This window comes from Coturnix japonica, chromosome 5 (genome assembly GCF_001577835.2).
Source record: "Coturnix japonica isolate 7356 chromosome 5, Coturnix japonica 2.1, whole genome shotgun sequence".
NCBI lineage: Eukaryota > Metazoa > Chordata > Aves > Galliformes > Phasianidae > Coturnix > Coturnix japonica.
Window position 1 is genome coordinate 34,827,494 of NC_029520.1, and position 25,879 is coordinate 34,853,372.

The 25,879-nt window shown below is 41.7% G+C and overlaps 1 protein-coding gene across 13 annotated transcripts in view; it reads left to right on the plus strand.

The window, feature by feature from the left end:
• TTLL5 (tubulin tyrosine ligase like 5) overlaps nucleotides 1–25,879 on the plus strand; it is a 106,898-nt gene that overhangs the window by 60,912 nt on the left and 20,107 nt on the right. For all 13 annotated transcript variants that reach the window (XM_015865139.2, XM_015865136.2, XM_015865146.2 and 10 more), the window contains one exon: nucleotides 22,702–22,879. In XM_015865139.2, coding sequence (XP_015720625.1) covers nucleotides 22,702–22,879 — 178 coding nt within the window. The remainder of the gene's footprint in view (nucleotides 1–22,701; nucleotides 22,880–25,879) is intronic.

The following is a 25,879-nucleotide window of genomic DNA, read 5'->3' on the forward strand; positions in this document are numbered from 1 at the left end:
ATTCCTGCTTACCCAGTACTGATTTATCTCAATTTCTCTGAGCAGTAGTTCTCCTTTATTTTTTTTGGGGGGTTGAATGTTGCCTGTATAGAAGAGTTACCAAATTAATAGTCAGCTTGCCAAAAGACAAAGGCAATTTGAGTTGCTCAGAATACTGAGACAGAGAACAACTCAGGATATGTTAAAATGTTATTTTATAAATCTATAGCACTGTCCCTTTTAAGACTTTTTTATTTTTAGCTACTTCTTCCCATAAGCTTTGTCTCTGTTCCCAGTCAGACTGAGATGAAGAAAGTATAAGAGGTGCAATGTTCCAAGTTGCATAGGAGTTTACTTTTGATGTCTGTAACATGGCTATCAGAGACCCTTTGCCATGTTTGCTGCAGCCTGGCCTATATTACCCTCTATAGCTCTTTGCAGCTCTGCCAAACCTGTTCCTTCCTTCTTTAACCATAGTCCTAAAGGTCTTATTCCAGTCTGTCTCAGCTTTTCTCTTTGTCAGGAAGGAATGTTATTTATTCACATTCTGTTTTAGCCATATGAACACTTTAGTTATACACTTTATAAGGGAAGTGTTTAAGATTGCTGCATATGACTTTATCATAATGTTAATAATGTAACCTTAGAACAACAAAAATGAAAGTCATTTCTTATTATCCACTGGAACTGGTTTCCTGACATTGAATTTAAGACCTTACTAGAAATGTGGCAATGGTCAGCTCCTGAAGTTCTCAGTCGCACAATAAGGTTAGAAAATAGCGTTTAAGAGAACAAAATTTATTGTTCAGAACCTAAACTAATTTCTGAGTACTGTTGGCAAATAGTTGCATGATCACTAATAATAAGGGTGGTAGGCTTTCCTAGAAGCTTCTGGCACTGGAATCTGCGCTATCTCACTTGTTTTTGAAACTCTTCTCAAAGAGTTGTCTGGGCTTTGCAAATCACTTAATCTCCAAGACCTGGGCCAAAGCTAATGAGAGAGAATCTTTCTAATTAGTACAGATTTCTGTGTTTTCAGTGGGCAGCTTGGATTCAGCCATCCTTGCACAGGTTCATCTTTTAGAACTCATACAGGCAGTGTGTTGGCAAGCATTCAGCAGTGATACGTGGTCAGTACTTTTCCAGACCTTGGTTTCATTAGCTCCTTGGTCTCTCAGGACAACTTTCTCAAAACTAAAGATACAACCAACCTAGCTCTGCAGATTTTTTCCTTGTATCTTTTGACATATTTATCTAACTTGGTTGAGGGAGGCAGGCAAGCAACCTTCTCTGTCATCAGTCAGAAGCTAAGATGGCAGTCCAACTTAGACCAGACAGTTTAGATTCTGACTGCTATTAAATTCAGAAACAAAGGATTCTGCTCTTCTCATTGTTTAACAAGCCCAAAATATTTCTTGGCTCATTTCTTAGCCAAGGTGCTCAGGTGCATCAAGAAACGATGTTTTGTTGGCATACTCTCTAATCTGGGTTAAATGTCAAAAACAATGTTTTCCAATTTTCTTATCCAGGGGTTTCTGTGTTTAAGTTGTTCTGTCAAGTTGTCGTCTTAAGTTGTTCTTAGTGGTAGGAACAGCTTAGGGCATTGTGGGTTCTATGCATATAGCTGCCATGTGCCCAGGTTCCAATACAGGTTCTCCTTTTTGTAGTCCTGTTTTATTTCTTGCCTGGAAGTCTTGAATGAGTTGAGAAACTAAAAGATTCCACCCAGATATTTAGCATCCTAGGTTTTCAGGAACCCCAAACTGTCTAGCTCAGGCCTAAAAATCCTGTAAGTATCTGATCTGTAGTGAATCTGAAGTATTCTGGAAAGATTAGATATACTGTTTATCCACAGTATACTTAGAGCATTCATGTAAGTGTTTGTGGGTTGCGCTGCCTGTATTTTACTCCTCATGTGCAAATCAATGTTATGGGCATGGTAAATCAAATACTTCTTAAAATCGCATCTTCACAAGCCTCTTCTAATAGCAAAGATGTATTTGTGTCCTGAATGTTTTAGACAAAAATAATGGCATATTTGGCTTTTGCACATTTCACCACACAAACTAGGACCCCAAGTGCTACATCCCCAGACAGTCTTTCATACTGTGTATGCAATCTCTGAAAGCAGAAGCCTCGTGTTAATTCCCTGGCCTTTGTTATCCCTAGATGGATAGTGGATCCCCTACCTAGGACCTACTTCTGCATTGTGGTTGGTTCATTACTACTAGGGCTGTACATAATACAATTTGAGACTTATGGTTTAGGAGGGCTTAGCATGGTAGGCACAGCATGGCTGTTGTAGTTATGTGCCCTGGAAAATAACTCACTACGTATGGGCTTGTAGCTAGAGGCAGAGATGAGAGATTTGTATTAATCTTGGCAGCTAATGCTAATTTTTTATAAGAATAGATCTGTTTCACTCTGTTGCATGGTATGTATTGCCTTGTAGTTCTGCATCTCAAGGGTAAGTGGTAATTTTCCTGTGTTTCAAGTTGCATGTTTCAAGCTCCCTGCAGTCTCTGAACAGGTAGAGACTGTCTGTCCTCTGTCCTGTTCTCCACTTGCCAAGTGGCTGGAGCCTGTTTCTTTGCATAGCAGCTGGGCGCAGGCTGACTTTGAAGAGACTGTACTGCACTGATGCCTCTGGAGGAAATTAAGAGAGAAGGCAGCAGACACTGACAGCCACAACAGACTTTCAGTTTCAGGAAACACTGCAGTGACCTTAACACCTCCCTAGCTAGGCAGCACTGAAGTGCCAAAGCAGCAGCAGCAGAACACAAGACCAGTCCTGTGCCAGCAGTGCCTTCCCTGTTCCTTTCTCCTCATACCATTTGTCCCTTCTCTTTTTTCTCTTGTAAGAAATGTCTGATTACGAGCTCGGTCTGTCTGCACTATACCACTTTTCTGCAGGCTTCATGCTTATTCAGTCTTTTTCTTTCCTTTCTGGAGTAAAGAGGTCCCTTCTAATACCTAACAACAGCAGAGTGCTGTTGTTCTTGCAGCACTCCTTGTCTCTAGCTTGTACACATTCTTTTTTCATTTCCATGTATTAGTGAATGGGCAGCCTTCCCCCATCCTGGTAACCTCTAACCGTTGTCTTTAAGCATTTCCCAGGGTCTCTGGTGTGACAACTTGTTAACTTTGGAGGCAAACTGGCTGACTACACCTTCAGAAATACGCACCTTGCCTTGTATTACTTCTTTATATATTTTGGTCACGCTGAAGAAATGTGTGATGGCAGGTTCAATTACTTTTATCCTGCTTGGAAGTTGCCCTGAGCCTCAGCACCGCAGGTTGGCACTGCCTCGAAGGATCCCTGCTTCCCACAGCCAGGTCTTGGCTCTGTCTGCTTGGAGCCTCTGGGAGAGGAAAGGCGGAAAGCTCGTGACTTGCCCAGACAGTTTGAGGCCTGGCCCTGCAGCCTCGGCTCCCCAGACACTGTTGAGTCGGACTTGGCTGGCAGCCGCTGAGCTGTTACTTTTCCAAGGTAATAAGTGAGATTAATCGCAGGACCCTTTCCAAAGGCGAAGGGGGTTTGGGTTGAGTGTGGGGAGAGTGCAGGAGCCAGTGCTGGGTCTGGGAGCTGGAGGTGAGAGCTGAGGCCTTGGATCAAGGCAGAGCAGGGCATAAGCAGACTGGTGCACAGTGTGCAGCTGCAGTCTGGGGATTCCTAAGGCTGGTTCCATCTGAGTGAAGAGCACAGCATCTGTGTTACCTCCGAGGGTCCGCTGAGCTTGGGCAACTGTGCTTTTTGCAAGTAGTCCTAGTAATGTGAGAGGACAGGTTTCTCTCCCAGCACCTGGCTCTGACTTGCATGACTTCCTTTCAGAGAAGGTATGAAGATCTTTCCCATTATCCCCACCAAGCAGCCTGTGTTGGTATGTGGAGGGCAGTAACAGGGTTTTCATACCTTCCCTAAAGATAATACATCATTGTAGTTGTTGGTTCTTTCTTTTCAGCTGCCTTCCCTTACTGACCTTTCTCCAATGTAAACATAGGATTTGCCATCCTGGATCAGGCTGCCAATCTTTATACTTCACCTGTCTTGTTTTTTGGAGTAACTACCACTAATATCTTCAGTGAAAGTGCAGAACTTTTTGACTGGCAGTGAATAAATTTCCTGCCTCTGGGGAAAGCTTGCTTTTGCCCTCCAACTGCTAACAGCTGACTTGTAGTTCTCACCGTGTTTTCTGTTCTTCATAGGTAGTCTAGCTGTGGGTGTTGTCATTAATCATACTTTACTGTCTGGAAAGGTTGTAGTCTCATTCATGAGCTGTAGCAGTGAGTTCCACAAGTGAATTTTGTATTATGCAGAAGTTTCCCTTTTTTAAGTGTTTTCAAATTTGCCAGTATTCTCTGCCCCCTTAATGTGTCAAGGCAGATAGGAGTGCTTGCTTTATTTTCTTCGCTATTTGTTCTGTATGTTTCTACCGTCTCCCTCCTTACTTGTCTCTCCGGAACTAAACAGACCCATTCTTTTTCAAGTTCTGTGTGGAAGTCTTCCAGCCCTCAAATAATTGGCTGGCTGGTTTTATTCAGATATCAGGACTTGAAAGCAGTACATCAAGTAGGAGTGAAATGCTGATTTTATGCAATGTTGTCATTTTTAACTTATTATCTAACTCATAACTTGCATATGCTTATACCTTGCTGGCTTCTGACCACACTAAACATTGAGTTTTCATTAATATATGGTTGTTTTTCTTTGACTGTTGTAGTTAATGCAACACTGAGCAACAGGTATAGGCAGCTCATGCTGGTACAATTCTTTTTTTCATTCCTCACCAATGAACTCTCTTCTGGCTTTTAGCTCTTATTAATAGATTGTGTTGGCTGTGACAGAGGCTACATGCAGATCTTGATTTTAGCAAGCGTTTTATTTAGTATAGACCTAGCTTAAATCTTTTAGGATCTTGCCTCATACCCTCTCCCTCACCATCCCTAATCTTAGATGTTTGAAATATTCTGTAGAGGTTCTATGTGTTTTATATTGTAAAGCAATCTGCAGATCTCTTTCTTTTTCTCACTATTTAGTTAAATCTCCCAATCACCATTTTAAAAATTGCTTTACAGAGTGGTAAGCAGAGGGTTAATGTGGCCATTGTTCTCACTTCATTAGTTTTTGGTGGGAAGATCAACTGCTCTGCTGCTTTCAGCTTTCTAGGAAAGAGGATACCCCAGCAGTCTGGTGCTCTGCAGGAGCTGCTCTGCCTCAAACAGCCTTTCTCTCTAGAGGAGTTCTGAAAGGGTTACAAAGGAGCCTTGGCTGTTTCCTTGAGCTATTTGGAAAGGACAGGCCTCAGACAGTTTGGCAGGAACCTGGGGCCCTGTTTTTTCCAGCCCAACCCTTCCTTCTGCACGGAGCTGTCAGGGAATCCCACGAATGTCTGGTTTCTCCCCTTTCCTAATTTTTTAACAATATTTTTATCCATTCCTGGCTTATTCCCACACAGGGACCTCAAGTTTTGTCCATTGCTTGGCTTTGCGGGTAGTAGAATGGAAATGAAAGCTGAGCTTTAGTTTACAGCTGTGCGGCTAAGAAGGGCACTGGGAAGCTTCCCAGGAGAGTGGCCTTTCTGGCGCTGATGTTAAGGCAGGTCTATCTGACTTAAGAACAGAGGGATTGAATGGGCCCATCTTTGAACTGTGCTGCTCCTGTGGGTCACAGTGAGGCACTTGATGCTTCAGAGTGGCATGCTCTGTATCCGCCCTGCTGGATGCACATCAAACTGCTGCTTTGTAACAATGGAAAGTCCCATTTAAGCTAGTCTTGTAATGGACAAGACAGTTTAGCAGCCTTTCCTTCATTTGCCTTGTGCTCTCCAGGACTGTCCTGAAGCTGAACTCATAGTGAATATTTTGGGAGATTTGAGTTTGCACTGTACCTTTTGGTGTCAAAGAAATGGATTTGTGTAGAGAGAAGGAACAGATGTCTAGAACGTCTGATTACTTCTAAGAGCAAAGGCATTGAAAGGTGTCTCTGTGTTGGAGATACCATGTTCTGCAGCTGAGAAAGCAAGATAATCCTAACTCAGTTTCTCTTTCTCAGTAAGCCTGTCAGATGCTGGGAGCAGTGCGTGATCAGAGATCTGTATGGAAAGCCTTTCCAGAAAGCAGCCCTCTTGTGGGACGGTCCCTGGACAACTCCTTGAAGTCAGTAGCCAAAGAGGCTGAAATCAAGCTCAGATAAATCAAGGTTTCAGTGACCAAGTAAGAATGCCAAAGCAGAAGGTAGCAAAAGGGGCCAAAGGCTTTTCCTTCTTCCCGTTAGGCTTTGTTTTGGGGATACCTTCCCTTGTACAGTGAAGTTCCCACCACCAGTATGTGTTCACATTTTCCATCCAAGTCAAAGTCATGCTTTGGCTTGACTTGTTCAGGATGAACACTGTACTTTTTGGTATGTTGTCCTGTGATATAACAGGAATTCCATTCAGGAGTGGAGAGAAACCCCTTTCCTGTCTCTGGAAGTGTTAAGTCAGCCTTTTCTATGAAGGTCTTACTTTGTTACCTAATTTTCCCTACCTTTCAGAATGGGGAGGTTTTGTAGCTGACACAGGAGTTGGTGAATTCTGTGTTGTTGGCTCTGTGACAGACTGTTATTCTCAAGGGCTTCTCTGGGCTGCAGGTATCAATCAGCAGCTGTTTGTGAGCTATGCAGGGCTCTAACATTTAACAAAAAAAACCTCTTTTGTAAAAGGAAGGGGGGGGGGGAAAACAGCATTAAAAAGTCAGAAAGTATTTCAACTTCCATGTGCATGTGGTGACAGCTTTGTTTGAAGATCATCCTTGCTAGCTCTTTGGCTTTTGAAGTGTGCATACGTTGTGTGATCTGAAGAGGAGAGGTGTTTTTTTTTGTTTAGGATATAGTGTGGTTGAGTAGCATTGGTGATTTGGTGGTGTTTTCTTAGTCTTTACCTAGGACCAAAATACTCTAGATAAGAGGACTTGATAAGAAGATAGAATGCATTTCAGTGAATCAGAAGGGCTGGACATTGTGCTGTCCAGAACCAGTGCTGATTACAAATGTTATTAAGTGTACTGGCAAAGGTAGGCTCTACAGCAGTAGGCTAACTTTAGTCTTATATGGAAGTACTGATGTATCCAGGATCCTTCATCATGAGTAGTTTTTCCTAGAGGTTCATTCTGCAACGATAGTTGCAATATGAATATCCTCCTTAAAAATAAATAAATAAAACAACCACCAGGTAATGTTTAAAGTTACGTTTCCAGATGCTTTCCTATTGCACTCATTGAGCTTTTATTAGCATTTCTCATCCAATTACTGTCCTTACTGTCCACAAGCAAACCAGGTTGGGAGAGGCCAAAGCAACCTGACTGATCCAAGTCTACTGAAAACCAGCCCTGGCACGACAGCCTTTAGTAAAAGGAGTTTCAAAGTGAGAGAGCCTTATCAAAGATGCTGTTTATGTTTCTAGCTACTGGTGTCTATGATGTTACATGGCTTCTTTGCCTGAATTTTATATTGTTATCTGGCTTAGTAAATATCTTCCATGGCTTCTTCTATCTGTTGTATGTCATGTGGGACCTAACTAAAAAGTTAGTCTAAGAAGATTATATAGAAGAAACCTCAAGTCTGGAGGTCCAAGGACAATCTGTTTCTTTTTTTTTTTTTTTAATATTGAGAAGAGAGTGCTGATGACCAGAGAGTTGTCTCCTTTTCAATATACTTTGTATTATTCAAAAGGTCAGGTTAGACACCCATGTTGGTCCTTTGTAGTATTAATATCTAGGATTTATGTCTTCTGACACAAACAATAACTGAATTTCAAATGAAGACTTTCCAGTACTCATTAAAGACAAGATACTGCTTGCTGTTTTATGACATCTAATTCCCATTATGTTTCCCTTAAAACCTGAAATTGTGGTTTAACAAAAAGCTTGAAATAACTTCTTTGCTAGAAACTGTGTTCTTAATGAACATATTTCTGGTCTCAGCTCCACTATCAGATACTTGGATTAAAGATTCTTTAACAGACTCATGATGCTTAAGTTTCTGGTTTTTCCATAAATACCTTCAGCTGGCTGATACTTTAGGCAGTACTTAAAAACTGTCCCAACTTAAGCGATCAGCATGACAAAGAGAACACCATCTCAGTCATTGGGAAGAAGTCAAATGGGGAAAATGGTGAGTGCAGGCTCTTGAAACTCTTCTAGAACCTCCGAAAAAATACTTGACGGACTTTGTTCTTAAGATAGGTTCACTGAAAAACGCATCTCTCTATTAGAAACGAACTGCATTTGGTAGCTCCAAAACATTCTCCAAGAGAGTGAGATTTTTGTCCTACTGACAGTGGTACCTGCAGGCTTCTGTTTTCATAATGTCTTACCAAAATATCAAGGAAATTAGAGATGATTCCCTGTGAAGCCTCATTTAAGTAGTTGGGCTAATTTGGTATATTTAGGGACATTTGAATTCCATCCATTTTTAGATGTTTAAAAAATATTTTGTCATTCTGTTCAGGATTTTGGTTTTGCATAAACTGTTTTTTCTCTGAAGGTCCAAGTCACCTCATTTCCGTGTGAAATTCCACTTTCCTGCTGATTATGCTAGTGTGATTTAAACCATTTAATTATGGAGTTGGAACTATTTGTTTCAACCCAAGCCATTGTATGAAATACGAAAGTGAAGTAATGTTATGCACAGATTTCTACACCATTATGCGCCATATTGCACAAAATGATTAATGTAGTGCAGCAATTTTCTTTACAGATGTTTTCTAAACAGAATAAATTCTTTATAAGTGTGTTATGATCTCTTAAGGCATTGCAGAACCTGAAGATGAGACTATAAATATTGTTATCTTTGAAGCTGTTATATGTTTCTAGGTAGCAAAACCAAGTAATGCTTACTCTTGTGATTTAGTTCCAACTTTTGTCTGATGTCCATTATTCCCCTTTGTGCAGTGGAGAGGTTGCTTACTGTCTTAACCTCTGGCTTGTCCCTACAGAACCATTAGCACAGTATATGACAAAAGATTATCCTTTTTGCAAATATCACTGTTTTCAGCTCAAGGCATCCAAAGGCCATGCTCATCTTTTCACAGAACAAGACTGTAGTAGTGTAGCAGTTCTGGTGTTGCTCAGAAAAAGTCTGTCCTGTTTAGAACATTGGCTGAAACATTCCATAAATCATCAAGTGTAAGGTAGTGGCATAGAAAGATTTCTTGTTTGGACATTTGACAGTTGTCATGGACCTCTCCTGGTGTGTCTTATCTATGCTAGGAAGGGACTCTTGAAAGGACATTATTCCACTAAGTGGCTGGGATATTTTAGTCTGTCCTTATAAGGGTTTAGCATCTGCAGCTGCATCTTTGATGTGTTCGTGCTTAGCATTGCATGCAATCACTTGGTGAATTCCTGAAGTACTGATTCCATGGTTCCCATCTGTGTTCCCAAGTCTGGGAGCTTCTGACTAATTATAAAATTTTCTCTGTATACTGTAGGAAACAATTCCATTTTGGCTCCAGAAGAAGGGATTGGGTTGGACTGGAATATAGGATTGCATAACTTTTTTTCAACTTTAACCACAAATTCCTATGAAAGCTATTCCGTTTCTCTGTAGATACCTGCTTTTAGCTTTTGGTTTCCACTGTCATTTGAAATATTCAGTGCTCATATACAGTCCAGAAGCAATTGGAAGGCTTACCCCAAATCAGGCATTAAGGAAGCTGAGCAAAGTTGCATGTGCAAGAGAAGAGCAGCATCCTATTCTACCTTTCTCAAACCCCTGAGGGGAAAGTGTGGTTGTAGTGTTCAGTTGGGATGACCAGCAGCGCTTGCTAGTATCCTACATTCTTCTGACTGAAGGAAGATGCATCACAAATAGTTGTGCCTGTTCAAATGGACTGAATCTAAAATGTTCTACTTCTGGATGCTGCAAATTAAACAAGAGCTTATCCTTCACCCCCTAGCCTGCCACTAGATGCAGAGGCAGAGTTGTCACATACAAGAATTCAAGCTCTTGGTTATCTAAAGAAGTTTTTGTGTGAATTGAGCATCTTATGCAGCCTGGGTCTAACAGAGAGGGATCTTTCCACAAATCCTAAGTCTGGGAACAGCCTTTTAGATCATGCCAGTTCTCTGTGCTGTACAGTAACTATCTGAGCATCCTTTTACTCTCTTTTAATGACAGATTTTGTCTGTCATCAGATTTAGTAGTTTCCTGAGGAAAAATACTGTTGACTCAGGTAAGCCTAAGCTTTTTCTTGTTCTTTCAGTGGTATAATCACAAATTCCCTATTCACTGTGCATAACTGTGGTCCATCAGCTGGCCTCCTTGGTCAGCATGTGCACTGCTGCCAGCAAAGGAAAGAGGGAGGCAACTGAGTGTTTTGGGGCTCTCCCACAATTTTCCACTCCAGCACCTGCTTTGGAAATGGCTAAAGAACTGCCAAACATGCTGAAGTGGTTAAGTGTACCAGCTCCTAAAGAAGCTAAAGAGGAGGAGTGGTTCTTGCCTGATGGGTTTTCAAAGGGAGCTGAGACTTTGAAGTTTTGTTTTAGCAGCTGCCAGGTATGCTGCCTCAGCTCGTGCTGCACTTCTGCCCCCAGCCTTCATGCATTACATTCTTCTTTACACATGCCAGGATGGAGAAAATGGGGAATAAAATTAATTAAGCCAAGAGTGTGGATATTAGTAATAGAGTTGCTTTATTGTACCCTTTGGGTTAGAGTGCTTCATGCCACATATCAGCAAAGCACCTTGCATTTGCTTTGGCCCATTAGAGTAACAAATTTATTCACTTCAGTTTTCTTTGCTCATTAAATTACTGCTTTTTTTGTTTTAATTGTTTCAGCCAAAATCAGGACAATGATTCTTCCCAAAGTAATTGTAATAATTTTAATACAGTTTTGTTATGTAATGGCTACATGAAGTAGGCAGAAATTTATGTCCGTGATGCCTCAGAGCTCCTTTCTCAAAATGATGAGACTGGATCATCTTTCCAGTAAGGAAATCGAGACCCAGAGAAATGTGGGGGGATAAATGTTCCTGTCAAAGCAGGAATGGGCACCATTCAGTGCAGGAGCTGCTGGAGGTAGTTAGCTGGGAGCTTCCCGTTTGCTCACCCAGTTCTTTCTGCCAGAAAGGAGGTGTTTTATTTCAGTTTATTTACACTGAATATTGAACTCCTTTATGATGATGTGAACTCCTCTGTGAATTTTCCTGTGGAAACACTGTGTTACTGGAGATGTCCTTGAGCTCTATTCTTTTCTGCAGATGAGGAGGTAGGTAGATCCCAGTAGGAGATGGGAATTTATGGAACAGCACTGGGAATGGAGTTGGGATTTTATTCTGCACAGCTTAAAACAAAAAAGGAATGATAGGGAGGCCAGAATTGTCATAAGCTGGAATAGTCTTCTCTGGCAAGAGAATGTGCTTCTGTGGTATTAATCACTGGAGGACAAAGTGCCAAAAATGGAGCGATTCTTGCTCTGCAGTACTTGCATAGTTTACTTTTTCAGGTGAGGCTTTATAAAAATAGAAGCTTTTCAACTCATTTATTGCAGATCTTTATAGTCCAATTCTGGTATGTTGATACTAGTTTCTGGTGGTAATAGTGGTGGACAGATGCATGGGAGCTTTGGTGGGAGAGATGCGGTGATTTTTGTTGTTGTTCCAATATTGGCTATAGATTTCATACAAATGCTTTCTCTTTCAGCATTAGGAGTAGATAGCACGTCACTCAAGTGGAAGTGATATTCTGTTAATATATTTCTTTAAGGTTGTACTTTATCTGTCACCAAAATGTGTTTGATACATTTTTAGGTTTTTAAGGAAAGAAGGATCTTTTGCAAACTTTTTCTTTGCTGATGTATCAATGCTTGGGGAGTTATCCAAAACCAGGAGACTGTTAACTACAAGCATACAGCATCACAGCGAGGACCTGGAGAAGTGACCTTTAGTTCATGTTTTGTATTTTTTTCTTACTTGTTTGTGTTTCAGCAGACAGATGTTTTACAACTCTAGCTGTGTTGCTGACCGGTAGCACCAGATGTGCTTTCCTGTTGCCACTGTAGTACTCTCTTTTCTCTGAACCATTCCTCCTAATATCACTGTTGCCCAGGTAGCCCTTGGATGATGACAACTCCTGGTTAGTTGAAGTTGCACACTTTGAACTTGAAGTGCAGAACAGGTTCAGGCCTCCCCTCTAGGTACAGAAATTCTGAATGTAGAAGCGTTGATTCTCATGTGAAGTTCTCTTATCTGGCTATGATTTTTGACCTTCAGGTTAATAGGCATGATGTGAGGAACTCAATACTTCAGCTTGCTTTGTCCCCCATAAAAAGACTTTCTAAGCTATCAAGATCTATAAGAGCTTCTCTAAGACACCGATCAGAGGGTCATCATTTATTGCAACAAGATGATAAGTGTACTGGATGTCTAGCAAGTTTGATTGCTTTCATGAACTTCAGAACAAATTTTGTAGAATTTGGAGGCAAATGCTGTTGCTTAGTTTTATCTGCTTAGAATTTAGATGACAGATCACCTGAAGTTGGGAGACTGTGACATCTCTACTCCATAGTCATATGACACAACTCAAAAATCATTTGGGCCTCAAGAGATATGAAACTTGGACAGCACAATCCTGGAGGAACCCTTGAAGCCTTGTGGTGTAATGCTGTCCTGTCCTGCATCTTTTGGGAGGCTGACAGAGACAGGGTCATTTAGCTCTGCAGGGTATTTATAGTCTAGAGCAGGGGCAGAGCACTTCGAGTGTTCTCTCACATCTGAATCCTAATCCTACCGAACTCAATAGTCAGTTTTTTGTTTGTTTATTCTTCTCAAGCACTCTAGATTTCACCAGTGTAGCTCAATTCTAAGTTTTCATTTGTCTCTTGAGACTTAAATGAGAGGCGTGAGCTTCTCCCTTCATCCCCCATTCTGTTATTCCAGTGGGATCTTGCAGCTGCTGCTTGGGCACATCTAGCGAGGAGCGTAGCACTCTGGGAAAGCCTACGCAGGAGGAAACTTAATGGAAAAATATTAAGGAGAAAAAAATGTGTTTGATGGACTTTTAATATAAAAGAGGGGAAAAAGAAGAAAAGGGGGGGAGGGGGACGTTTATTCACTGTAATAGGAACCAAATGTTGGCTGGTAGAGCAGCTGCACTCTCACTCTTTCCCTATAAACTGTGAGCGGCTTTTCAAAGAAGGCATTACAGGGTGCAGGGCTGAACTACTGGTCCTGATTTAACCCTTGCGCCTCTAGAGAGTGGTAGGGAGTGTGCGTTTCCAGGAGAGTGGCAGAATAATGTCTTCAGTTACGGACCCAGCCTAAGCATATTCTAGACAGATAGTGGTGCTTATTGTGTTTTCATCCTCTTGTGGTACTGTTGCCATCCGCTAGAAAAACATCATCAGGAATAAGTAGAGCTCCTCAGTCTTTTCATTTTCAATGGGCTTATGTGCTGTCCGTACAAGTCACATTTTGTGTTGGTCCACTCGATCCATGTTAGTATTTTATAGGGGAGCCTCTGTAGTGAGGAATACTTTTCCCATCTGAAAGTGGCACGGCAATGCATCTAAATTCCTGGTGCTCTGAATTCACTGGATAGGATAAAAGGGCAAATGTAAGGTGGCAGTTAGGTAACTTATTACTCAAGTCTGAATGACTTATCCCAGACGAAGCAGAGCACAGTAGTGGTGAGGGGAAATTACTCAGAATCCATCTCTTCTGTTCGAATTCCATATGTAATTAGTGCTTTAAAATTTGGGGGCTGTGATGTGGGAGAAGGCAGTTCAGGCAATTGCAAGTCAGAGATGTAGACAGGTAATCTTTCCCAAGGCTTCCTCATGACAGAAGAATGATACCAGGCTTCTGCGTTAATCTTCCTGTATAAATATCTTGTTATTAAATGTTTTTGCTAGCTTGCTTGCATTTGGAAATATGGAATTATGTGCAGGAAACATGAGGCCACCACCACCACCTCTCACTCTGTATGGTTCACCCCTTTGTTTGCACTCACTGAGGCTGGGTGAACTTGTTAATCTGTATCACATGGTGGAGATATGCTCAGTTACCTTTTCTGCTTCTCCAGTGACCTGATAAACCACAGCAGCATGGTGGTACTGAACTTTGCAGCCATCTGGCTGTTAATTTTCTTCTTGATTTAGTCTTTCTAATAGTGAATTTAAAAGCTGCTGTGTGTAAAGAGACGGAAAACGACGCTGTTTTTTAACAGCCCATTATTTCCCAGATCTGAGAGACTGCAGCCAAGGATGCTATGAAGGCCTCAACAGAAAAAATGGCTCCATTGAAGAGTAAATACTTAAATTTGTTTATGAAGACTGGCAAGTTTAGCGCTCCTGTAAGTAAGAGGTTTATATGCCAGCTAAATCTTGGAATAGCTGAGGTAGATTAGGCCTACCTCCAGAGATTTATTAGTACTCCATTACTTCAACTTGTTCTTCCTTTGCTAGACTGCCACAAAACTGTTTGATGTATCTCATTTCCAGCCTGCTAAATCATGGTATTGCCTGTATATGAAGAGTTAAGGCCTAAAATGCACTTAATTCCTAATCTGCAGCAGAATTTAGCAGCCACTACATTGTCTTTCTTATAAGAAAATCTATCTTTATTCTGAAACTCAGTGTCAGGGAAAAAGCAGGAATAGTTTATAGATGCCAGGGAGCAGGAAATAAAGTATATTATATTATGCAGCAGTATATATAAGAAAGGGAGAGAGCCCAGGAACTTGGATAGAATTTATTAGAATATAACAAAGGAGCAGGCAGACAAGGTACTTTTCCACTATAGCTATTGTGCATGTGCATCCAGAATGCATTCAGATTTGAGCACCCTTCTAGCACCAAATACTGATAAACGTACAGAAAGTGTATAGAAAAGCAATATACAAACAAAGGTCTGAAAGACTAAAGTCTGGTGAGGCTGACTAAGCTCGAAGAAGGTATAGGTCTTGTAGTGAAGGTTTAGACCTGAAATAAGGAGAAGAATATGCAGAGAACCTAAATTTAGTGGGGGGTGTTAGGGAAAGTTCTAGACACTGAATGTATACCTGCCTGTGTTGTGCAGCTGATGGTATGACACCAAATCCCTGGGATATGTGCATTACAAGGAAACAAGTTGGATGCTTTTGCATGCATCTTTGTTTTTAAATGAAATTCTTGTAACAATAACAACTCTCATTTTAAAGGAGGAACTGTGGGAAAAGCAGAGGGGGACTCCTGTCACTTGCTAAAAATTATAGGCATAAAAATGTTCTGGGTTGTTTAAATTGTGCTTCTGTTAGCTCTTAGAGTTAACCTGTGAAAGAATCTGGAAATTGTTGCTAATTCCACAGAACCTCTCCTGTTCTTCCCCTAAACCAACTTTTGGCATGCATCTTGTACATCTGCTGTCTTGAGGCATGCAGATACTGACAGCTTTCTTACCTGCTCTGTAGGTAGAGGCAGGTGAGGCTGCTGAGAAAGTGGGGAGCAGAAGAGCTAAGGCTGAATCTACTACGAGTTCCCTGCATCTGTGCCTCATCACTAAGAGAAGGTTTGATTGGTGCTCTGGGACGGAAGCTTTCCGACATCTCTGTAACACCTTCACTGTGGGAGATTGTATGTGTCACTTTGAACTGGATTTGAACCCAAAATACCGTTCTACCTTTACTGTGCCGATGCAGCCTTGAAAGGTTGCTTAATAACTTTGAAAGCTTTTCCATGGCTTCCCTTGCAGAGCCTGAAAGCAGATGGCAGACTAGGTGATGGCATCTTCCTTTTACACAGGCCTCCTGCTCCTCTGGCTGTACCTTTGCCAGGGAAGTTCTGCTTTGTTCTCCCTGCTGATATTTTTTGGAAAGATGCCTTTCTTTACTTCTGCAGTATGGCTGCTTTGTGTTGTAGGGGGTCTGTGTGTTCCAGCAGTCAGATCTACAGGCAGTGTTAAAATAGAAGTTCTTGCTGACTAAGCTGTACCAAAGCGGCTCTTTCCTAGAGACTCCTGATAACAGCAGAGGACAGGAGCAAACCATTCTGAAAAGCTTGATGTTCTGTTTCTTAATTTTTAATTTACTGCTTTTGAATCTGAGGGGAGGGAAGGAGGGAGAAGAGACAAAGAAAGGCCTTGAGGCGAGCAGCACTGTGAGAGGCCCGACTGCCCTGCGCCTCAGCCAGGCCCCCAGCGTCCTGGGCTTTGTCCCACTGTGTTTATCATTGCTCCATAGCCAGCCCCAATCTAGGGCCTATTGTTAGGGATGGAAGAAACACATAGCATGCCAAAGAAAATGTTCAGTGTTTTTCTGAGTGGCTGTGCATAAGTCAGCAGGATGCTGGGAGCTGCCACGCTAGATGGAGTCATTAGTTACTAGGCCAACTACTTTTCTAGCAGCTGGTGCCCACCAGGACTTTGTACTGAAAGCTTCCTGGACCTGTCATACCACCTGAATGCCCTGTAGGCAAGAAACTACTGCCTGAGATTGTCTTACATTCCTTGGCAAGGTGGGAGCTCTGATTTATGAATGCTCTAAGTTCCCTTCTTGCCAGAGTGGGCCCTGGCCCCTCCTTAGCTCCAGCCTTTATAGAAAGGGATATAAAACATTATTGTTAGCTTGTTACCTAGTCTGAAAGGAGAATTCTTTACTCAGTTTTGTAGACCTCCAGCTATAACAACTCTTGCTGTCATCCTATTGCTTCTTACAAACTAAGAGTTAAACATAAAGCATTATTTTTTCAGGATTGCTGAAGCTCCATTTGCACAAGCAATTTGAGTATAGCTTGCATTACCTTTCAGTGAGATGTAGGCACTTTTCAAATGTTTCAGAATTCCTGCTTACTAAGTGATGTATGGGAAACACCAGCATACTGCATGGATTAGTGTTGTTGCCTGCTACACACGAGTCAGTATCAAGCAAGTGCTCAGCTGTGCCATTGGAAGAAGGCTTCAGCTGAAATTCAGATGAAAGCATGAAATGTGTAAATATGTATGAAAGCATAAATGAAGCTGTTCTTTCAGTAAGGACTTCCTGTATGTTAGATAGTAACTGAATAACTACAAGATTCTCTGGCTGGCTTTCAGTGGTCTTGATGATAGCTCCATTCCTTGGCATTCCCTATTAATCCATTTGATGTGGGGACAGAAGTCAGCATCCTCCTTTTCTGTAGAAGCTAATCACCACATTCCTTTCTTACAGCAGCTACATTTATCAAAGCTTTTTTTCCCTTTCTCTTTTTTTTCCCCTGTTGTTGGTGAACAAATGTATTAGCATTTAGTTTTTTATTAGCATGTAGAGCTGCAGTACATCTGCATTAGCTTCTAGCACAGGTGAAGGTAATTGATTATGAAAGCGTTGCTTACATCAGAAGAGAGTTAATGATTTTTGAATAACATCCTCATGGAGAACCAAAGCAGGAAAGAGAATTAGGACCATCAAACCTGAAGGTTAGTGCATTGTATTCTAGCACTTTTAGGCTGGGTTATGATCATAACAGCAGAGAGAGTATTTCAATTATATTGAAATTTCTCTGGAAAGCAAACTTGTATCTTTTGTGAGGCAAGAGGTTTGCAGTGGAGAGTCTTACACTGTCAGGGCAAAGGAAGAGGGAATTCTGGCTCAGGCCTTATAAAAATTGCAGTTCAAAGAAAGGAACACAGTGGGTTTCTTGCCAAAAATACCGAGTAGCCCTAAGAGCTGCTGGAAGGACAAAATCTTGCTTACAAAGGATGGGCTATAATGCCAAGGCTGTGATTTCCTGTACATAGTAAAGGTCTGAGTCCTGGCCAGGTCTCTAGACTAAGCAATCCATAAATAATCCTGAGCAAGCAGTGAGAAGATTGCTCACAACCAGCGTGGCTGACAGAATGGAACTCAATCTCTGGTGGCACAGGTGGGAATTTCTGTTTCCCATTTGCATGTATATACATCCATGTATGTATCTGTATGTGAAAGCAAGTCACAGAATTGCAGATATTGGAAGGGACCTCTGGAGATCATAGAATCATAGAATTGCCCAGGTTGGAAAAGACCTTGAAGATCATCAAGTCCAACCGCATCCAGAAGCTTTTCCTTCAGCCAGGTTGTTTTTGTAGAGTTTTTCTACCATGTGAACTCTGTAGTATTTATTAAGCTGTGAGATCCTCTACAGATTTTTTTACAGCCTTTATTAATGTGCTGAATCTGTTGCTGAATTCCTTAAGCAGAAAAGCTAATTTCAGGAAGGGCACAAAGGTGTTATCTTGTTTTGTTAAGTCATCTGACAAGAAGAGGCTGAGAATAGGAACTGCACCATGATGCATTCCTCTGAACATGGCAAACAGAGCTGGAGCGTATTGCTGGCAGCAGCATATTGAGTCTCAGACTTCAAGCCAATTCTCCTGTACTAAAGGAAGCTTGACTTTAGATGTAATATCAGCAACCTGGTAATATGTTATACAGGGACTTTCTAAAGTGCTGATAACCTTCCCCTCTATGAAAGTAATCTAAAGACTTGCAAATGTGCACGTTTTCTCTTATCAAATACTTAATCCTTTAAGTTATGAATTTATATTGATTTCTGTCTATGAAGAAGAAAGACCTGTGGAAGCTGACAAGCATGTTCAATCCATAAGGGTTTTGCAGGCCATGAGAGTGAAATCTGTTCCAACAAGCAACAGTACTTCCAGTAGAAACAAAAGTGAGCATTGTTGTGCTGCATCGTGTGATGAGAAGGAATACGTGTATTGGAACTGTAGAGATTTGCATACAGCCATCTGCAGTGCAAGAAGATGTTAGCCAGTTTTGTGGGATTGGTTTGGCTTTTCTAACTGAGTTCTTTCTAAAGATTTTATAGCATAGTTTCAAGAGTGTCCTCCTGGGCAGTTTAATCTAAACTTACCTGGGTAATGTTACATCCTTAAAAAGTTATTTCAGGCTATAGATCACGTATTGGTTAAAACAGGGGGGAAAAAACCCCCGAAGACTAAAACAAGTTAGAGAACAAATTAATGTTTTTGATGGTCCATTCAAGTGAGCAAACACTGGATCAAGGCATCAGTCTCAGTGCGTTTTTAAAGACAGGACCACCAGACTTCAGAGTTTGTCTTCCCATAACAGTTAATCCTTTGCTAGGTATCTCAAAACAGAAGAAATGCGGATCAAGGAAATGATACTGAAGTTCTGCTGTTCTGTTAGTGGCTCTCACTGTACTACGAACTGCAGTCACTGTGTATCATGTCTGTGGCACAAAGCCAGATTGCCTATCAGCAGGTCCAGCTTCAGTGGAATTTTCATTTATATCAATTTTATCTCTTTCATTTCATCTTGACTTTCATGTTTGAGAGTGAATCACTCCATCTTTTGTTTCCTAGGCATTATTTATGATCAAAGGATTGAATTTATGGATTGCAGGTTCTGAGGTGTGATACAAGAGGAATTGGAACAGATACTAGTTTATAGAATGATTAGTGGAGCTTGACTGAGTTCTCTTAACTTCAGACTGTTACCTGCAGCAGATTTTGTTTCAAGACCTTTGATGCATAAACAAAACTAGTTGCATTATCTCAGACCAAAAGGACTACATGGCTCAGTGTCCTGCTCAGGCAGCAGCCTATGGAAAACAATGGTGGAAGAGCATTAGGTGATGTTATGTGATGATGGTAATTCCCTAGTATTCTCTTGGACTCAGTGATTTCCTGGCCAGGAGGTGTTATCTTTGTATAAACGCAGTTCTAGTGGCTCTTGCTTATATTAGTTTGTATAATTACTTTTGAACCCTGTAAAATTTTGGTATTCCTCGCTTCCTGTAGTAAGAAGGCATCCACAGTTTAATTACGTGTGAAGAGAAAAAGTGCCTCATTTTATTTGTTTCAGCCTGCTCGTCTGATGGCTTCGTATTTTTTTCCATCATATTACAGTATGAGAAGTAGTTGTTCTCCATTTCTCTTCTCCCTGAACCTCATGAATTTAAATATATTTTTCCTACTTCCTTTCCATGGTCTCTTTTTACACAATGAAGAGCCCTTATTTGTGTAGTCATTCCTCAATATATGTTGTTCAGTACCTTTGATAGTCTTCTTTGGTGATGCAATGTTTATTTTGCATTTCTCAGTGAATTTCAGTTTTTCAGCTGCAAACTTTTCTTTTTTAAAAAAGAAAATTCACTCTTTTCCTGGATTGTTTCTAAGTAAGTGCTTTGAACAGCAGAGACCGTAGTACAGATTCATGTGGAAATTGTCCTTTTACTCTGTCTCTTGTTTCATGTGCTTTTAACTAGTTATTAGATCCACAAGAGATATCCCCATGGAATCATGCTGGCTTACTTTCTTCAGGAACTTTTTTTCAAATGAGGGATTACTGGTGCGAAAATGTTACTCAAAGGAAACTGACAAGACATTATTTCAAAACAGGGGTACTGAAGATCATGATCTCTTAGTAGTACTGACAAGTAATTAATCAAACTGCTTACAGAGCCCTCATGTGTCTTCCAAGGAGCTCCTGAATGCTCACCTTTGTGTCTTCTGCAGTTGGTGTTTGTTTCAAGGGCTGATCTGCAGTAACCCCCAGCTATCTCCCAAAGGGCACATCCCCAGCTCAGCACAGCCCTTTGTGCATTTCATCCAAGTGCTTTCCCCTGACTTTACTGGAAGAATAACAGACACTGCAGCTGCTTCTTCACACAAGGGAAAAGTCCAGGGATCTTTAACATCTGGATTGATGAGGGAGTCAGTATCTACACGGTGAAAAGAGCAGTTTTTATTCTTGGGGTGAGAGTTGAGTCCAGATGGCAACAACCTGCTGTTAACCCAGTTGGTAAGGCTGTAAGATTGGAGAGAAGGCAGCTGGGGATTGTTTCAAAGTTTTTGTTCTGGCTTTTGTGGCATCCCGTGCCCAGTAGGGGACAGTGCTGGGAGACCAGCAGTGCAGTGCCTATGGATCTGTAGCTGAACTGTTGCAAACAGAACCTCAGTAACAGAGAACAGTGGCCCCATTACTGACCAAGGAGAGGATAAAAGAATACATGCATCCTGAACATACTGCTGTGGAGGTTACCCTGTACTCATCTTGTTTGAGGACGGAAACAGAAAGGGGAAAGTATCTGAGATTCTTTTACAGGACCACAAGTAAAAAGTGTATCTAGGAGTCTCAGAAGGCAAGGAAAAGAGGAAAAAATTAGGCGCTGTAGGAGAGGAAACCGAGGAAAGCTGACAAAACTAAGAAAATATTTATTTTAATTTTATAATAACATTTTCAGATATTGGATGATGTTAGAGAACTGTTCTTTTATAAACCAATAAAGAGAGATGATTCCTGCTCCATAAAAAGAGGACGGAAGAAGAATGGCAGGTTCAGAAGAGGGGAGCTAATCTCCCAAGAGATCTATCCTCAGAGTCAGATTCAAACCTCCACAGCTTGTCTTTCAAGGCCTGAGTACTCTCTAAAGCATTACAGTTTTCCAAGTGCTGGTGATAGAAAAAGAACTGAAAGACTGTGAATCTTGTTGAGATGTAGCAGAAGGTAGCAGGGAGCAAGAGTAACTCATCCAGTATTGCACTGCTGAGGTATGATGGAAACAACAAAGTGAGGAAGGATCTCTTGAACAGAGAAGTCTAGGGAAGTCTACCTACTGCCAATGGCCCAGAAGAGAAAAAATGGTAGCAGTGGAGGAAGCAGGGGTGGAAATACCAGCAGCTGAACTTCTTTTCCACTAGACTGTCTTAGTTCTGTGTTGCTGAGGAACTGGGTATGGACAGATATCCATTAGAGTACTTTTTTGACAATATTATGAAACTACAGTTGGCACTTTTGCCAAAATTGTAACCTACATTCTAAATTATGGCATTATATGTAAAAGACAACGAGTATCTTCTACATCCCTGCTAGTTATAGCATACATGGGAAACACAAGGAAAGTTTGCCCTGGGAACCAAAAGGAAACATTTGAAAAGAGTGGCTGAGAGAAACATGACAGAGATCAGCCAAAGCCTGGGAAGCTCAGGCATTGGGGCTTGAAGGTTTTATTAGGCAGTGTCAGGATACAGTGGGCTGTATGGCATCCTCTCTTATGATCACAGAGTGTGTAAGTTGCTGGGCCATCGTAGCCTCTTCAGGACAACTTGTGGCCCTGTCAGTCTGCCACCTGTTCTCTGCAAAGCCCCTCAGCCTTCTGCATAAGTGCGCTGGTACTGCCTTCTCACCACAGCTTACAAACTTCAAAGCAAGCTGGTGAGTTTCTGTCAGTACTTATCAAGTTGCAGACCACAGCTGAACTTCCACCATGTAAGCCTGGGTTGTAAGAATTGCCTCTTTGCCAGAGGCCTTTTTTCTGGGTAAGTATTGCATTACTTACATGATGAAAGAAGTGAACCCATCTTCAGTTCCCTTACATCTTTTGGATTGTAATTGTGTGGAGTCAGTGTATGCCACAGTTGCAATCTCATCCTACTAGTCATTTGTTCTCTCTGTGGGTAGTATTTTGCATGCCTTTATTCTACCCCCACTGCAGCATGTGTGTACTTGGTGTGAGCCTTGTGTTAGTGTACTGACAATATCTACAAATGCAAATAAATACTTATCTTGTTAATGATATAAATCCTCAGCAATTGACAACAAGGCAGCAATTGACACATGGCTCCTGTAGCAGGTATCGTGCTTGTTGGAGCAACTTAAAACAAATTTGCAGCTAAGTGTTAGGGAGCTCTTAGGAAGCAACAGTGCCTTGTAAGCAAGAGTCCATATTGACAAATAAGCAGAAAGGTGATGATTTTTCTCTTCTCAGGGCTCCAGAGAGCGATCGTTTTGCCTGGGAGGGGGAGATGGAGAATAGTGTCTACAGCAAAGTGACGCGGAGCCCACTGGCACACCCCAACTATCAGCTGAATTTAGCCGTGCAGCAACTTCAGCAGCAAAAACTTCAGTCACGACAGCTACTGGAGCAAAGCCAAGCCCGACACCAGGTAACTAAGAAAGCTCCTGTCTCAGACCTAACAGTGCTGACCAAGTCTCAGCTAAGTAGGAATAACCTCAAACCAGTACACATGGCGCAGCTTCCAGTGTGTTACAACACTAGAACTAATATTAGCTGCAATGATTTTAATAAAATTTTGATGCTGCAGTTCCTTCTGTCCTTTTCCACCACATTGGCATCCTCCTCCATTTGGCTGTTGGCATGCTCTTGCTTTCTTTTCTGTATAAGTTCAAAGCATTACCTTACATTGCCTCAGACAGCCTTAAAATTGTCTATAGTCTCCGCAGCTCTTTGTCACTTAATCTTGTTACTGAATTGCACAGTTCTGCTGTTACTTGTGTTGCCCATGGGTAGTATTTCAAGCTGGGTCACTCCTATTTTAATGTTTCCAAATCTGGGGTCTTGAAATTGTATTTGGCAACAATGTATGTTCTGTGTGAAGCAGATCAGGGCTTTATCTTGACTGAATTCTTCCCCTTCTGGTTACCTTCTAAGATGTAGCTACTGAGAAAGTAGCATGCTGGAATACTTAAAAATTTAGGAGAATCTAAATAAATAAACACACTAATTTCCTTAAGATGTTACAGTGTGTAGCAGGCATGGCCACTGACCCTGATGCCAGGTGCAACGTTTTTCTGCAACCCTGAAAATCTTCTCAAAGTCTCCTATTCATTTTATTATCATGATATTTAATATTTCCTTTCACTGTTTTGCACTGAGATGCCTGATAGACATATGACTCCTCTGTTACAATTGCAAGAAGAAAAAAATGGGCTGAATGTCCAAAAGCTAGAGGAAATACAAAAATAGATTTATATTATTGATGCTCTGGGTGATTCCTAAATGCTAAGGATGGGCCACTGTGACTGGAACAGCTTTTCCGTCCTGTCTGGGGAATCTTCCACGATTACAATTAGCTCACTGCTGCACTCATTATTACCCTTTTTTGTTATTATGGAGAGGGAGGTGTGTTTTGTTTTTTTCCAACTCCAGATGGTGTCTGAAAATATTCCTTGCTAAAAGAAGTGTTTGGGTGAACAAATCTCCAGTCAAAAGAGACTGCTCAATTGGAAGGGAGAAATTTGCTGGACAGTCTGGTAGGACTGGACTCCAACAAAACCACGAACGGAGCTAACGTGGAGGTCTGAACACCCACTCTCCCTCCTATGAAGCATATGAGTCACTGGTCAGTCTTTGAGAATGTCTTCTAGGCAAATTGCCCCCATCCTTTTCTGACAGCATCTTGAAGGAGAGTTCCTTCACCCTTTGCTCCTTACACTCCTTCTCTCAAAGCCCTTACACAGGCACGTGGTTTCTGTCCCCAAATTTCCCCACCTACAGACTTCTTGCTGCCCCTCTGAGCAGAAGCAGGAGGTCTTCCTTTCATCCACATCCAAGGGGCTCTTGGTGGGAAGCAGTGGCTGCTCATGAGCTTGGGAAAGGACTATAAACAGGCTTGTGCTTGTGAGGAGGCCAGAGCTGGTCATGGGGCCTGGCTGAGCCCTCTTCTAATTGCTGACATTGAGCTGATGTTATTTTTGGCCTCGGGCAGTGCCATTACTCAGGAGTTTCTGTTAAAGTGATTCTTTGTTAAACCTCCCCTCACCCCCACAAGATCCCCCTTGCTGCTCTCCCTCCCTTCTCTCTCTAAGCCAAGCAGGTTCAGAGTTGCAGTATTGAGGCCATTGCTATGCCACAGGGCTCAGGCTGCTCTGAAATTGCCATTAATGAAGAAAGGGATTTGCTGAACATGGGGACTGTTGGTAGTGAAAACCATATCTTAATAGCACAATTGTCTTTTGGACACTTCCCCTCAGAATAAACTTTGCATAGAGTCAGCCAGACCTTCCCTTCCAGTCACAGTTACATGGAACCTCTGATGCCCCTCCCAGTCACTGTACTACTTGCATCTTCATTTTACCTGACCTTCCTCTCTAGTTTGCTGTTTATCGATCTCTTCCTTCTTAGACTTCAGTTCTTTGATTTGACAATCCAGGAGCTGCCCTTTCTTTTCTGTTACTTGCACACTCCCTACCTTATATCTCCTTCCTTGGTGTCCATCCCACTTTTGTCTGCTGCCTGTCAGAAGCACAGTTTCAATGCGTTTTCTGCTTAGTGTCACCTAAGCTTGCCTAACTCTCAGTGCACTCTCTGCAGTATGCCTTCTCATGTAGTGAGGCCCTGCCCTGTGCTTTGTTTTGTTTGCTAATTCAAGTTTGTCAGCTCCCCTCTCCCTTCTATTCTCATAGCCTTATCTCTGCTTTCATGATAAAGCATCCTTGTAAGGGTGGTGTTGACCAGTCTTGTAGTAAAATCATGTCAACAGAGTATGAAAGGCATTTCTAGTTTTCTTAATCAGAGGGGCAACTGCAGATACAGGGAAAGCTATAAGGTAAGCCTCTTATTCTGAGCTCTGCATAGCTTAAGACCCTTAAATTCAGTGCTGCTCTTTGCATCTCCTTGTTTGTTGTCATCTTTTCTCATACTTTTCCCATAATGCCTTTTTCTGATATACTATCATGTTCTTTGTCACTCCCTCTTCCTGTGCAGCTTGGCGTGGATGTTGGAATGGAGAAAGCTTATTAGTATTCTACAAGATACCGTAATTGGGAGTGTTCAGAGTTTAGAATCAATTGGACCTTTTACAGGAAGCCCCCAGCAGGGTAGGAAGGATTGTGTTTTTCAGTCACAGCACTAACTGGTTAGTCTGGGCACAATCAGCAGTTGGTACTGTGATCTGAGGAAATATGTTGGACAGGATCCCCCCAAATTCTATGTGTATTTAGAAATTGCCACTGCTTCTCCTAATGTTTAAAGTGCTACAAGTGATAAAAAGGGGTAGGAAGGTCTATTTGGAGACTCAGTGCCACTATCAGAGGCTGGCTATGAGGGGAAGGAATGATAAAGAGGAAAACAAGTACTTAATCTCACTCCTTTCCAAGAATGGATAAACATAGGGTACGGGTCTGTGGGCTGCACAATTTTGGAT